The 12878-nt window shown below is 37.4% G+C and overlaps 1 protein-coding gene across 2 annotated transcripts in view; it reads left to right on the top strand.

The window, feature by feature from the left end:
• Window positions 1-12878, top strand: part of WAC (WW domain containing adaptor with coiled-coil) — a 62365-nt gene that overhangs the window by 14286 nt on the left and 35201 nt on the right. For both annotated transcript variants that reach the window (XM_063324568.1, XM_063324569.1), the window contains 3 exons: window positions 10157-10263; window positions 11063-11178; window positions 11674-11786. In XM_063324568.1, the coding sequence (XP_063180638.1) occupies window positions 10157-10263; window positions 11063-11178; window positions 11674-11786 (336 nt within the window). The remainder of the gene's footprint in view (window positions 1-10156; window positions 10264-11062; window positions 11179-11673; window positions 11787-12878) is intronic.

Genomic DNA, 12878 nt, shown 5'->3' with positions numbered 1-12878 from the left:
TGCACAGGGAGGTTGTGGAGTCCCCTTCTCTGGAGACTTTCAAGACCCACCTGGATGCAGTCCTGAGTAATGTGCTCTAGGCAATCCTGTTTTGGCAGGGGAGTTGGACTAAATGATCTCTAGAGGTCCCTTCCAACTCTGAAAAATTCCGTGATTACTCTGTACAGGTTTTTTTCTGAGAAGCTGCCTACCAGAGAAAAGCTTGTGAAAAGAACTGTGAACATGCTTATTAATTTCCACAGAAACAAAATGCAATCACTTAATACTTACAAATGTTTGTTAAAATATACTTCTTTTTTTTTTTTTAGTAAAAACATGAGTAATTTCTGACCTGTTTTAGTGAAGCAAGAGCTTTAAATTTATGCTGTAACTGTCTCGAAAGATTTGAGATTTCAGTGATTTTGGGTTTGATAGTAGTACTCTTAAATCTGCTTATTCCAGGAATTTGAAGATCATCATTTTTGTTGAAAGAAAACATAATTTGAAAAATATCCATAGTAATGGGCATGTTAATATTAGACTTTACTAGATTAAAACTAAGTTATTGTGTTAAATTGCCAGTGTTGGTGCTTTCTTATGGAAAAGATCTAAGCATAGTTTAATTTTTCCAAAAATTCCTCCTGCCCTCTTTTCAAACCTGTTACATCTGCTGCTTTAAGGATTTCAGTATCATTAGTAAAATTAAATATTTTTTTTGTTCAGCTTTTTTTTTTTGAAGAGAAACAGTCTGTATTTTACCATGTTGTAGAAATCTGATACATTTAGGCATGTCGGACTTTCTGAAAATATTGTAAAGAAGCAATGTTTACAGCTAAACAGATTAGTTCCTCTGCCTTGGTTTCCTAGATTTCTTAAATATCATGCTGTTTTATGCTGTGCAAAAAACCAGTCTTCTTCAGTGCCTTCCTAGGTAGATTTGTTACTGAGTTTGTTAGAATAACAGAGTTACAATTTATTCATATCTTTCAGTAGCAAAAATGGGGAAAGGAAATTATGATCTGCCTTGCTCATCTCATTTACTATCTTTCAAACATACCTATTCACTCCCAAACGTGGAAAAAACCCAAAGAATATTTTTATTAAGGCATATAATTATAAATAATGCACATTTGTGCATAAACTTTTCTGTACAAATTAGGTAATGCTCTTTACCTATTTTTTTCTGATGTGTTTATTTCATCTAATTATGTTCTTCTGGCTGGTGGTGTGTTCATGTCAGATGTCCCCTGTGAATAACATCAGCGGGAGTTCAGATCTCTTCTAGTTAAGTAGTTTGAGTAGTCTGCTCATTCAGACACCTGCAGTTGACAGGTTAACACAGACTTATTTTTCAAAACCACTCATTTCTTTTGAAAGAAGACTATTTCTACTTGATTTAATACTCGAAATTATATGATCCTCTTCAAATTCAAGTAGTGTAAAGTTCACCTCATTTACTGCCTGTACTAATGATTGCAGTCTCTATATAGTCCTTTCGAGAGTGTTTACTTAACTAAAGAAATAAAATGAGACACTTAGACAACCAGACAATCATAAAATAGATTTTTTCAGTTTTGTAAACATAACTTTAGGTTTTGTGGAGAGGCACGTTTTCCTCTAGTAAGGAAATTGCAGGAAAAAACAGTTGAATTTTAAGTATATATTTAAGAATTAATTAATGGGAAGAGGGAAGAATTGTCACCTACTGTGCTTTACATATTTGAAAACCCTATTGGTACCTTTTAGGTAGGTACCTATAGGTGCCTTTATTAAGCCAAGCTAAATATCCATCCTGAAACTAAGACTGTTAATCTGTTGTATTAAAATCACAAACCATTATATATAAATTCTTAGGTGGGTCCTTGCTTGCTGCCTCCCCTACCCCAAGCCCTGGGCCAGAGTTCCTTTTTTTTAATGAAGAACTTCTGTGTGGCAGAAATTGATTTGACTTGGTTTTTTTTCAGAGTGTTATTAGTATCTCTTCTTTTGAAAGCAATTCCCAGTTGAAGATTAAATAAGCATAACATTAAAATCCTTGTATGTGTTCCATATCTGTGCTGTTGTCCTGGTTTGAGGTAAAACAGAACCACCTTCCTGTTCAGTAATTTTATTTCTTAGCTAGGCCTCTTGTAACTCTCTGAAATTAACAGCATGTTGTGTCTTAAATGGTTTGTTCAGAGTGATAAGACAGTTTGTGCCAAGGAATGGTATGCAGCTAATTTTGTTGGAGGGTCAGAAGCGGAAAAGCATAGAGGGGTCCCACCTGCAGGGAGGAGCGGACAGGACAGGTGACCGACAACTGACCAACTGAGGGATCAAAGGGGCGCACGACAGCTGTAATAATCATTTCACAGGTTATCATGTAAAAGTTTACTGAGCAACTGCTGTTTCTAATACTAAATGTTTTCAAGTTAGCTTGCTCATTTGTGATGAGTTACTAAATCTCATGGACATGGCTGTAGTCTTAGAAGAGAAGCAAAGTTCTCTTCCACTGGCAAATATTAATAGCACCTAAGTAGTGATCTTGTACTGAAGTGGATTTTGGTTCATGTAAGATACGGTTATTAAGTAAGTGGAGGACGAAAAAGGCTTTCTCGTGTTAGCCTATAAAATAAAAAGAGAATAGAACTGAATGAGACAAAATTCTGCGTGCCTTTGGAGGGTGGTCAAATTTGATGTATCTAGAGATATGAATTTGAGGTAATGTGACTTACAGTTAATATTTTTAAGAAACGTTTAAGAAGGAAGATACACAGTGTCTTTTTTGTTCTTGCCTTTTTTTTAAATGTCGTTAGGCATTGATTCAGCCACAGGCTTTTTATTAAGGATACAAGTGTGGTAGTTATGTCTGTGACTAACCTTTTTGCAGGACTGCTGTAATCTTTTGTAGTAGAGACTCCATTTTTAATCTTTCTACAACACTGTGTGCTTGTGGAGTTGCTGATTCTGAACAACGCACGCTCAGTTGAAATGAAGGAAACTTTTAAGATGGGGTTAAGGTTGCAAGTATTTGTCACTGCATAGCACTACCTGTGTTCAGAAAAAGCTGCAACTTCATCTTCCTTAATTTAAACCAAGTAACGGAAACTTTCCTGCACATTCATTTGTAAGTAATACTGTATTCACAGAATCTTCTGCTTAAAGTTCTGTGTCCCCAAGAATCTACGCCCAAAACATTAAAAGAAAATTGAGAGTTGCTAAACAACATGGCCTTGTTGTTATTTAATCTTATTTTTGCTCACAGGGTTTTGTCAGGGAGATTAAGTTGTCATACCTTGCTTAATTGGTTGGAGCTTCTGAGTGGGAGTACTAATTTGGTGTTGTTGATACGTAGAAAATGGAGGAGTAGTCTCAGAGTTGTGTTCTAGCCACTGTGCTTTTTTTTTTTTTCTCTCCTTTATAAGCAGAAATTGCTCTGCATGGCCCCTGACTTTATCCACACTTGTCAGTGATGACCAGTTTATGGTGTATCCGTCTTTCATAGTGTTACTGTGCTGTTTGTAATCTTAAAACATTGGAATACTCAGTTTTTCAAAAGTATCTGCACTTGCAGTTTGTTTTAGGGCATGGAGGTGTGTGTTGTTAAATATCAATGTTTCTTCCAGTATATTTGTTTTATGTTCTTTGGGAAGCTCTTTGAATTAAAAGTAAAAATTGTGACACACGCTGCCCCCCTGCCCCCTCCCCATGTTAATGCTGTCAGTTTATCACGTCTCGTAACTGCATGTCGTAATAATTAAAAAGTCCCTTTCTGTATTAAGATCTTATTTGAAGCTTTTATTTGAGGACAGAAGAAACTCTTCTTCGCTCTCTTACACTGTATTAGAGATGCAAATGTCTTCTGAGCTACAGTCAAGAATGAAGGCATTTAGTTTGGCTTTATTCTCAACTACCTCTAGTCTCTTTTTAGAGGAGTGTCCCATTCCACTTAATCCAAATGTGATAACATTAGTAAGTGTTGCAAGATAAAAAGACTTTAAAATTGACTGTCATCAGTGATGCTGTAGCAGCAAGTTTGTTTTTTATTTAACACACTGAGATCTTCTGGGGTCATGAGCTAGAGAGTTAGGAATATGACTGTATTGCTGAAGTTCATAATACTTTTTCCTATTTTCCGTGGGTAAAATTGCTTAATCTGCTTTTTCAAGTTGATTGATCTCAAATAAAGTCTTAGAGATGTTAAGCAGTGTTGAGGATGTTGCTAGCTTATTGGGATGATTATCCGGTGAATCAAACACTACAGAACAGCACAAACTTTGTTGTCCTGGAGAGGAGCTATGGTAGGAGAGGAGGAGAGGAAATAAGGCTTTGTAAGCTCTTTTGCTCATAGAGCTACTTGTTGACTGGTATAAAACATTTATTTTGAGGGGCATAATGAGTATGTAATTGGGCAGTTGGGCAGTACAGTGATCAGGCTAGATTTTCTTTCTTTTGGCAGAACACTGTGCATTCAACTTACTATGTTATGAAATTCTGGAAAATGTTACTGCACAGTTGGTGTGTTCTCTGAGGCCATTGCTCTGCTAGAAAAATTGCAAGTTTTTATGCTTTTAGTTGCCTATGGAAGGCAGCCATATTTTATTTCAATACAGCAGGCCACATAAAAATGCAGTGAAGAAAAATTGTGTTTTGTCGTGTTACTTTTACATGTGGCAAATAAAAATGGCTATGATAGGCTGTTCAGTTACTGCTGAGACATTGAGTATTGTGTTCTTCTTGTGTTACTTTTTTTCCTGCTATATGCAGAACTTCAGAAAGCGTTCTGCACAAAGATCTGCACTGAAGTAACAAAGATGTCAGTTGAAATACACTTTAGACATTTTAATTTAGGCTTACCCTAGATAATTTTCTATCATTTTCACTGTTTAAACAAGTCTTAATTAGTTATCCCCATAAAATATCGTTACCATAAACTATCTTGCTGTTAAGTTTCTCTGTTAAAAATAATTAGTGTCTGTAAGTTGGGCGGTATTTGTTCTGTTGAGGAAGTTCAAGTTCTAATATTGTCTCTAGTTTAATGAATTTGCTTGCATAGTAGCTAAGAGGTGGAACATGGAGTCATAGAACAGTATGTATGGAGTTGAAACAAGCGGAATGAATTCCGTGCTTTTCTGCTGCACAGTGTTTCTTTCTATATGCCTGTTTTCTGGGCGCAGAAAAGAAGACTTTCCTAGAGCCCTTCCTGAATCCCTGTTCCCGCTGGAGGGAGTGAAGGGGAAGACTGCCTTTGAGTTCCAGTTACAGCACTCATTGCTGCGGAGCACCTTTTGTGCTTCCTGCCCAGCTGGTGAGCATTTTTAAACTTGCCTTTGTGATATCTGCACTGGCACTTTTTATTACGGACAAAAGGAGAGTTAGGATATTAACAAGGTATTTGTCTGACTGAAAAGGAAACATAAAATGCTCTACCTGTGCTGGACTGTATAAAGTTAATTATTGTATAGTACAGGACTATACTATGGCAACTACTGTAATTTTACTGTTTGTGCCTGGCTAAAATCTTGGGTGTGAGTGGAGGTGTGTGAATTTGTTTACTGTCTAATTTCTCAGTGTATGTTTGTTTGAAGAGGATGAAAAACAGAAATTTTTTTTTACTGTTTGCTGATCAGATTGTAGATAATCTTTTGAAGGTTAACTCTTAATGTGTTCAATGTTCTGATTTGTGCATTTCAGTTGGAGATTTTATGTTTATGATATTGTATAATGTTATGAGCTAGAAAGTTTTAATTAGGCTAAGACACGTGGGTGCCAGAGGATGGTGTGGAATGCATGGTGATGTATTTGGCGCTTTTCAAGCAGCAAGAAAATTTGTTTTAGCTGGTTACAAATGGATGCTGTAGTTGCTAGTATAGGTGTATAGGTTTTGCAAAGAAAAGAGTTGCAGTTTGTTCTTGAAAGATGGCAGGGGAGAAGGGGAGTTCCTTTGTTAGAGCTGTCTAGTCCTTAGCTAACTCAGAATTTCAACTTTTCTTAATTTCACAGAGTTGAAGTGTTGTTATTGGAGGCTAATTAATGATGATCATTACTAGAAAAAGCTGACTATGTTGCAAAATGGAATATTCTTATTTAACCCTATGTTATATCCATTTTCCAAGTCCAGTGCAGTGTTGAAGCCTCATTACAATTCAAACTGTCTTGGATTCAGTAGTTTGGATCTGGAAACTGCTTGCAAAAACATTGAAGTGAGTCTTTAAAGTGAGGGATGGCAGAATCTCAAATCCGTATTAGGCATTAAGTCATAGCTTGGTTTTTTAATTGGTTCACAGAAACATGCTTTTTGTGTTTTCTGATGATTTTCATGCATTAGTGAGGAAGATGTGATTTTTCATTTGAAAGACTTGAAGATAGTTAGGATAATTTAACCTTGCTTCTGACCTGTCCTGTGTCCTGTTCATCACTAGAGATAATGTTAGTGAAGACCTGCTCACACAGTGGCACCACTACAGTTTTATATAACTGTAGTGCTGATGCCCTGCTTGGCCATCTTCCAGTTAGGAATAGTTCTTCGCAGATTTAACTGCTTCCAAAATAATGATTAAGCTGAGGAAAGTCAGAGTGATGGTGCAGTAAACATTTCCGTGGGGAATTCTGTAGCTGAATTGGAGGATTTATAACACAAGATGAATTTTCCTATGATGCCTCAAAGACACATATTAGCAATTGCTAAATCCTAAGGTATGGTAATAAGCATTTGAAAAATCTTTCTCGAGGCAAGTGGGACTAGTAAGGAAGGTCTAACTGTAAGAGGAGAGTATGAGAAGTGTTATAATAGGACATCTTGAGGGATAGTAGCATGCTGTCTACCTCATCAGGCCTGTTTCTGGGATACGTCCTGATCTTAGTGATCCTGTTCTCATAATCTGCTTTGCCAGGCATGCAGCTGGGAGAAACAGCTGATTGCAACTCACAGCCACCTTAAAATGGCTCGGGATTAGGCTTTGCTAGTGGTGAAAGCCAGCATACAAGTAAGGGAAACCCCCATTCTTTTTAGAGGTAGACCTCCACTTGTGGACTGTATGCGATTATAACTCCATGGCCTTTTAAAGATCTTGAGCAACTTCCCCATGCAACCTGAGCTGTCAAGGCTTGCTTGCCTGGGTTGTCCGAATTCCTAGGTGACTGCTATGCAGGTATGTACCCTAGCAAAGTTTTAGTACGTGGTTAATTTGGTGATATGGGTTTGGTGTTTGCATGGGATCTTTAAGCCCTTAACTTGTATAAAGTGCTTAAAACTCTTGTTCTCCAGAGCATCGTCTGCTTTGGTCTTGGAAGCTTCGGAACAGCAAACATTGGTTTGGCAGCCCTTTCATATGCTCATTCCCTTGAAGCTCGAGTACTGATCCAAACTTAAAGCAGTATTAGGCATAAAATAAAACAGAGGTATGGGGATGAAGCTGTACCCGTAATTACACTGTGTAGTTGTCCTGGACACCATTGGTGTCTGGGATTATTTATGGTTGGCCCTTGTAAAAGCCCAAGGCAATCGGTGTTGCTGGAGCAGCCGTGATCAGTTTTTATGCAGCTGAGGCTGTCTCGGTAGGGCAGGATCCCTGACTGAGGGCAAGCCCATGGCCGTGCAGCCTGGGGGTCCTGCTAGGAGAACTGCAGCTCAGCGTGGAGAGGCCCGGGGGCTCCTGGTGGAGGAGCTGCCGCATAGTAGGCGTTTCGACTATTTCGACTATCGTGTCCAGCTGTAGGTGGGTGTGACTGCTGCAGCCGCTCCGCTCTGATACCCGCTCCGAGGTGCTTGGTGACTCAGTACTGGGGCTGGGAACCGGGGCGGCAGGGAAGGGTGTGAAATGGCGGGGGGATGCTGCTGAACTGTTAGACCGCGTGGGGGCTGAAAGTCTGCTCAGGGAGTTGGAGGGGTTTGTTTATGGGTTGGATAGAATTGGCTTTAAAGGATTTTATTGATTTTAATACGTCTGTTGTTGGCTCTTATTTGTATTCGGAAAATGCGTGTTGGATTAGATTCACTGTGGCATTGTATTTAGACCACTACAATATTTAAAAATCACCAACTACATCTTGAGTATGCTGAACAAAGTGTAATGTTACTGCATCCATGGCACGGGATTACAGTAAATAAACTATATCAGTGTTTTCTGAAGTTCTGAAGTGACTAATATCAAACTGTTCGAATGAGCCATCTGGTAAATTTTCGTCTTGTTTTTTCCTTTAAAAAGGGAGGGCATTTTACCTCTTAGTAGAAATGACCTATGTCTGTGTTAAAAATTCGTTGTGTATTTCTGTAGGTTGCTTAATTATTTTTATCTCGGTAGAGTTTGGGAAGGATGTAGTAAATAAATAAAGACTATTAACAAGATTATTAATATGAAAATATTAAACAGCTATCTCACGCCATAATCAGTGTCTAAAAAATAAAGTAAGACTGTTGGTGTGACTGACTGAGGAGTAAAGTCTTGTAGTTATAATATGCTTCTTGCGTACATTTAGTGAAATTAAATGTTTCTGTTTTTATAAATGTGCATTAAAGTCTAAATTGTGGAATTTTCTAATGTATATAACATGTAAAGTCACATTCACTAGAAGCTCAATTTTTTGTTGTCATTCGTGTGCATGTGTGATGTTGTGGTTATTGCTTTGACAAGCTCACATCATTCCACCGGGCTCTAAACATGCAAGATACTTCTGGTGTGGGGCTGATTATCTTATTGTCTTGATTTTGGAAGGCTGGATGACTGTATTTTGTATTTGAAGACAAGACTTCCACCCCCTGCCCCATCTTTAAAGAGAATGACGTATGGTTTTTAGCCAAGATAGTGTAGGAAAAGGTTCAGAGCTACTGATGGTTCAGGCTGCAATAACTCATGCGTGCGCAGATCAGCATTTAACCTTTGCAGGGTACTAAACAGATTAGTCATGGTGTACCTTTTTGCTTTAGTGATGGGCTCCTTATTTCTACACTGCAGGGTTAGAGGTGGGGAGAAAGAAGTTTGAAATAGTCATCTGTGTGTGTGGCTCTCCGAAGACTTTAAAAAAAAAAAAAAATTGATTTAAAGGCTCCGTTCACTCCCACCTGTCAGTCCACGATCTGTGGACTGTTCTTTGTTGTAGTTTCCTGTAAGATACAGTATTTGCCATTTTCAGAGCACTTTGACTTCATATTTAGATCACTATACAGTATGTGAAGTTAGTGGTATGTAATGTAGCATCCCTGAGTGTTTAGAAACTTCTCAAGAGGCAGAGGAAAAATAAAGGCAGGGAAAATGTTATATTTGTAATATCTAGGTTTTTCACTGAAATGTGTAAGAAAATGATACTTTTTTTTTTAGTTTGGTGTGATTTATGTGAACATTTAAAATTTAGGAAGATGAAATCATATGAAGAAGAATGGAAGAGTGTTTTACTTGCTTAGACATTTTCGAGGAATGGGAGGCCTTAAGAGCACGAAATTTAAAATAAGATTGCGAAGGGCCTTGTTTAATTGTAATTAGAACTGTTAAGGTGTAATTGGTGACTTTATCTTAGGCACAAATTTAGATGTAAACCGTGTTGAGAATTATCTCCCTTTTAATTTCCCAGCTGTCTTTTTGTGTCCAAGTGTTTTCATGGCGACAAAGAGAACTAAGTTACCTTGAGAAGCAGTTGTTAGGGAGGCCAGAAGCAGGTGGTGGTTTGGGAAATTGTAGTTGTCAGTACCTGTACTGCAGAGACTGGGTGCAGGAAAATTAATTTAATCTATATCCACAAATAGAAATAGTTACCTAGAACCAGTTACAAGTAGTCTCAAAAGGGTTAAGGAAACAGCATTGTTCCAGTGAGCTTAAAACCTGATTTTGTGTATCCAACTATGTAGGCTGTTGATAAACCCATTTAAACTTTCTGACTTACTGTTGAGGAGAAAATGTCTCTTAATTTCTGAATTGACATGTTAGAACTCCTCCAGCCATCAAAAATCTAAAGGCTACTTGTTTATTTCTCGTGGACTGAAGTTTCAGAGTAAGACTAGTGAATGGACATACTGCTTTACGCTGCGTGAAAAAGGAATGCGCATGTGGTCTCCTGTAATATTTCTGCATCTAAACTATGCTGTTGTCCAGGCTGTGGACAACTTGCCTTCTCCCCTCCCTGCTCCTTTCCCCTTCCACCCTAGAATGCAAATGGTTGATTTATTTGAAAACATACGTGAACAGTCTTTCTTTTTCTTCTTTAGGGACCAGTTACTCTCCACAAGAAAATTCACATAACCACAGTGCTCTTCATAGTTCAAATTCACATTCTTCTAATCCCAGCAATAATCCAAGCAAAACTTCTGATGCGGTGAGTATTTGCCATTGGTGTTCATCCCCGTGTCACCCCATTCACACACACCATATTTTCATCATTTTGTGTAAAACAGGCAGCATGTTCATTACCTGCTTCATTGAGTTTTCCAGCATCAGTCTTTATTTTATAAACACTCTGTAAACGTATTACATGTTGTAAAACTATTCTAATTGATAAACATTAGAGCTTTGAGGTACCTGTCTTGAATTTTAAAATACTAGATTATTTAAATGAAGTAGATACAGAGAAATATTTTCCATGAACTATGTTGGTAAATCTAGAGAAGACGGTATGATTTTATTCATTTAAGAGGCATTGCACACTGAATTTTAGTCACTTCATTATCCAGGTTTTAGTAGTTAGGGTGGTGCTTGATAAAAATTGCCCTGAAAACAGAATAGATAAATTTATGAAGTACAGAAAAAAATTCAAAAATATAAATAATTTTTCAGAAGTTTTAAGGTGCAGGAAACTAATGCTATCAATATTGATATTACTGTACCCCTGTAATATCAATATCAATACTGGTATTACTGTACTAAACATACTATTAGATTTTGTTTCAGAGTTGATGAGAATAAAACAGAAGAAACTGTTGCAGAGTGCAACAGGAGTGTTGTGTTCACGTCTTTAAGCTATCAAAATGAAACACGTTTAGGGATGGTGTAAATGGAAAACAGTGGTATGGGTGCATATGAGGACACTATTTAGTTTTAAAAATGGCTGAAGCTTTTAAATTTATGTGTTAAAACTTTAAAGTAGCCTTTTGTCCAACCCTGTTTCTGTTTTAAAGGCTTACGATTCTGCGGATGATTGGTCTGAACACATCAGCTCTTCGGGCAAAAAATACTACTACAACTGCCGAACAGAAGTTTCGCAATGGGAAAAACCAAAAGAGTGGCTGGAAAGGTATATGTGTGTGTCTGTTTTCATTGTAGAAAGAACAAATACTCTTAAGCTCATTTAAGAGCAGTTGAGCTTATCTAATAGATTAATGCTATAAAAGATGGTAGTCCAAGTCTACTGTGTTCCTACCCTTACCATGACCTCTGGCACCTGTTTTATCCCGTGATGATCCGGAGTGGTAGGGGGAGGTATGGTTGGTTTTGGTTTTTGGTTTTTTTTGGTAGGGTGGTTTGGGGGGTTTGGTTTGGTTTGTCTTTTGATGGGTTGTTTGTTGTTTGGGTTTGTTGGTTTATTTTGCAATGTTAGTGAGCTGAACTAGTATATTGGGGGCTTTGACAAGCACTGATGTAAGGAAACGATGGATGGAGTTTGCCTACCCCATCTGCAGCAGCAAACTCCTAGGATAGTTTAATTCATCTCATGTAACTTCACCCCTAGAAAGTGTTATATTATCAGGTAATATAAGTTCTTACTTAACTTGTGTTTTCTTTTCTTCAGAGAGCAGAGACAAAAAGAAGCAAGCAAAATGTCAGTTAACAGTTTTCCAAAAGATAGGGATTACAGAAGAGAGGTGATGCAGGCGACAGCTGCCAGTGGGTTTGCCAGTGGAAGTACGTGGGTTTTTTTACAGTAATACATTCTTGCCTTGTTTGCATTACTGTTTTCCTTTCCAAACAAACAAACAAAAAAGTTAAAAATCCCTTTCCTTAGCTGTTTTTCTCACCTTTTTATATAAAAAGGCCAAAGCAGTTAGTACAGACAACTCTCCCAAATGTTGTTTCTTAAAATAACTTTGAGCCTTCGCTAGTACAACGCTTGCTTAATGCTTTTCATGGTACTCCTCCTTTTTGCAACTTTTACTGCCTAATCTAATTATTTTATAGGTTGTTATTGAAACAACTTGCCCTGTTTATGGTATAGTTGGACTGTCGTGATCATTGAGACCTGTTAATGTCATATTCTGAACTTAAAAATAGAGATGCAGAAGTCTCTTCTAAAACCTTGATTCCACATCTGAAAATAATAAGCTAATTTAATGGATTATGATATCAGGGTTTTCAGAGGCTTGTGTACATTATTGAAAGCATATTTTAATCATGCCAATACTCTCAGCAAAGCCTTTCCTGGACTGAATTTCTGTTACTTGGAAATTTTTTTCTTGATACCTAGCTTTAATCTTTGCCAAATTTTTCTGGGAAATGGTTGTACTGTGAGTTTTCTTCTGTATGATGATGCAGTTTGCATGAATTTGTAGTGTAGCTCTCAGGGTGGTTTAAAAGTAGAAGCCACAGTATTAATCTCCCCCCACCCGCCTTGGGACTTGACAAGGGAGAGATGTATAAAGGAGTGTTTTGTTGTGTATGCTGAAACATACTGCATATGCTAAAACATACTGTACACTATGAAAAGATAGCAGAAATGCATATTGCAGTAACTATTTGTTTTGTTACAGTCGAAAATCTAGGAATCAATAAAGAGAATTACTCTGTATTTGCTTGGTATCTTCCCTGTGTAGCATATTTTAAAGTCTCCAATCATGTGACAAATGCAGATTAGTCATTCATTTGATATATAGTCTTCTTGAATTAATTCAATTGAAAGTAAATTCTTTGTAATAGTATTCAAGTGACTTGAAGTGGAATTCTTTGAAGGCTAGAATTTGAAACTATTAAATTATACTTGATGTTCAGGATTTTCAATGA

The sequence above is a fragment of the Chroicocephalus ridibundus genome, chromosome 2, assembly GCF_963924245.1.
Source record: "Chroicocephalus ridibundus chromosome 2, bChrRid1.1, whole genome shotgun sequence".
Classification (NCBI taxonomy): Eukaryota; Metazoa; Chordata; class Aves; order Charadriiformes; family Laridae; genus Chroicocephalus; species Chroicocephalus ridibundus.
The sequence above is the reverse complement of the archived record's forward strand: the minus strand, read 5'-3'. Positions and strand labels throughout refer to the sequence as shown.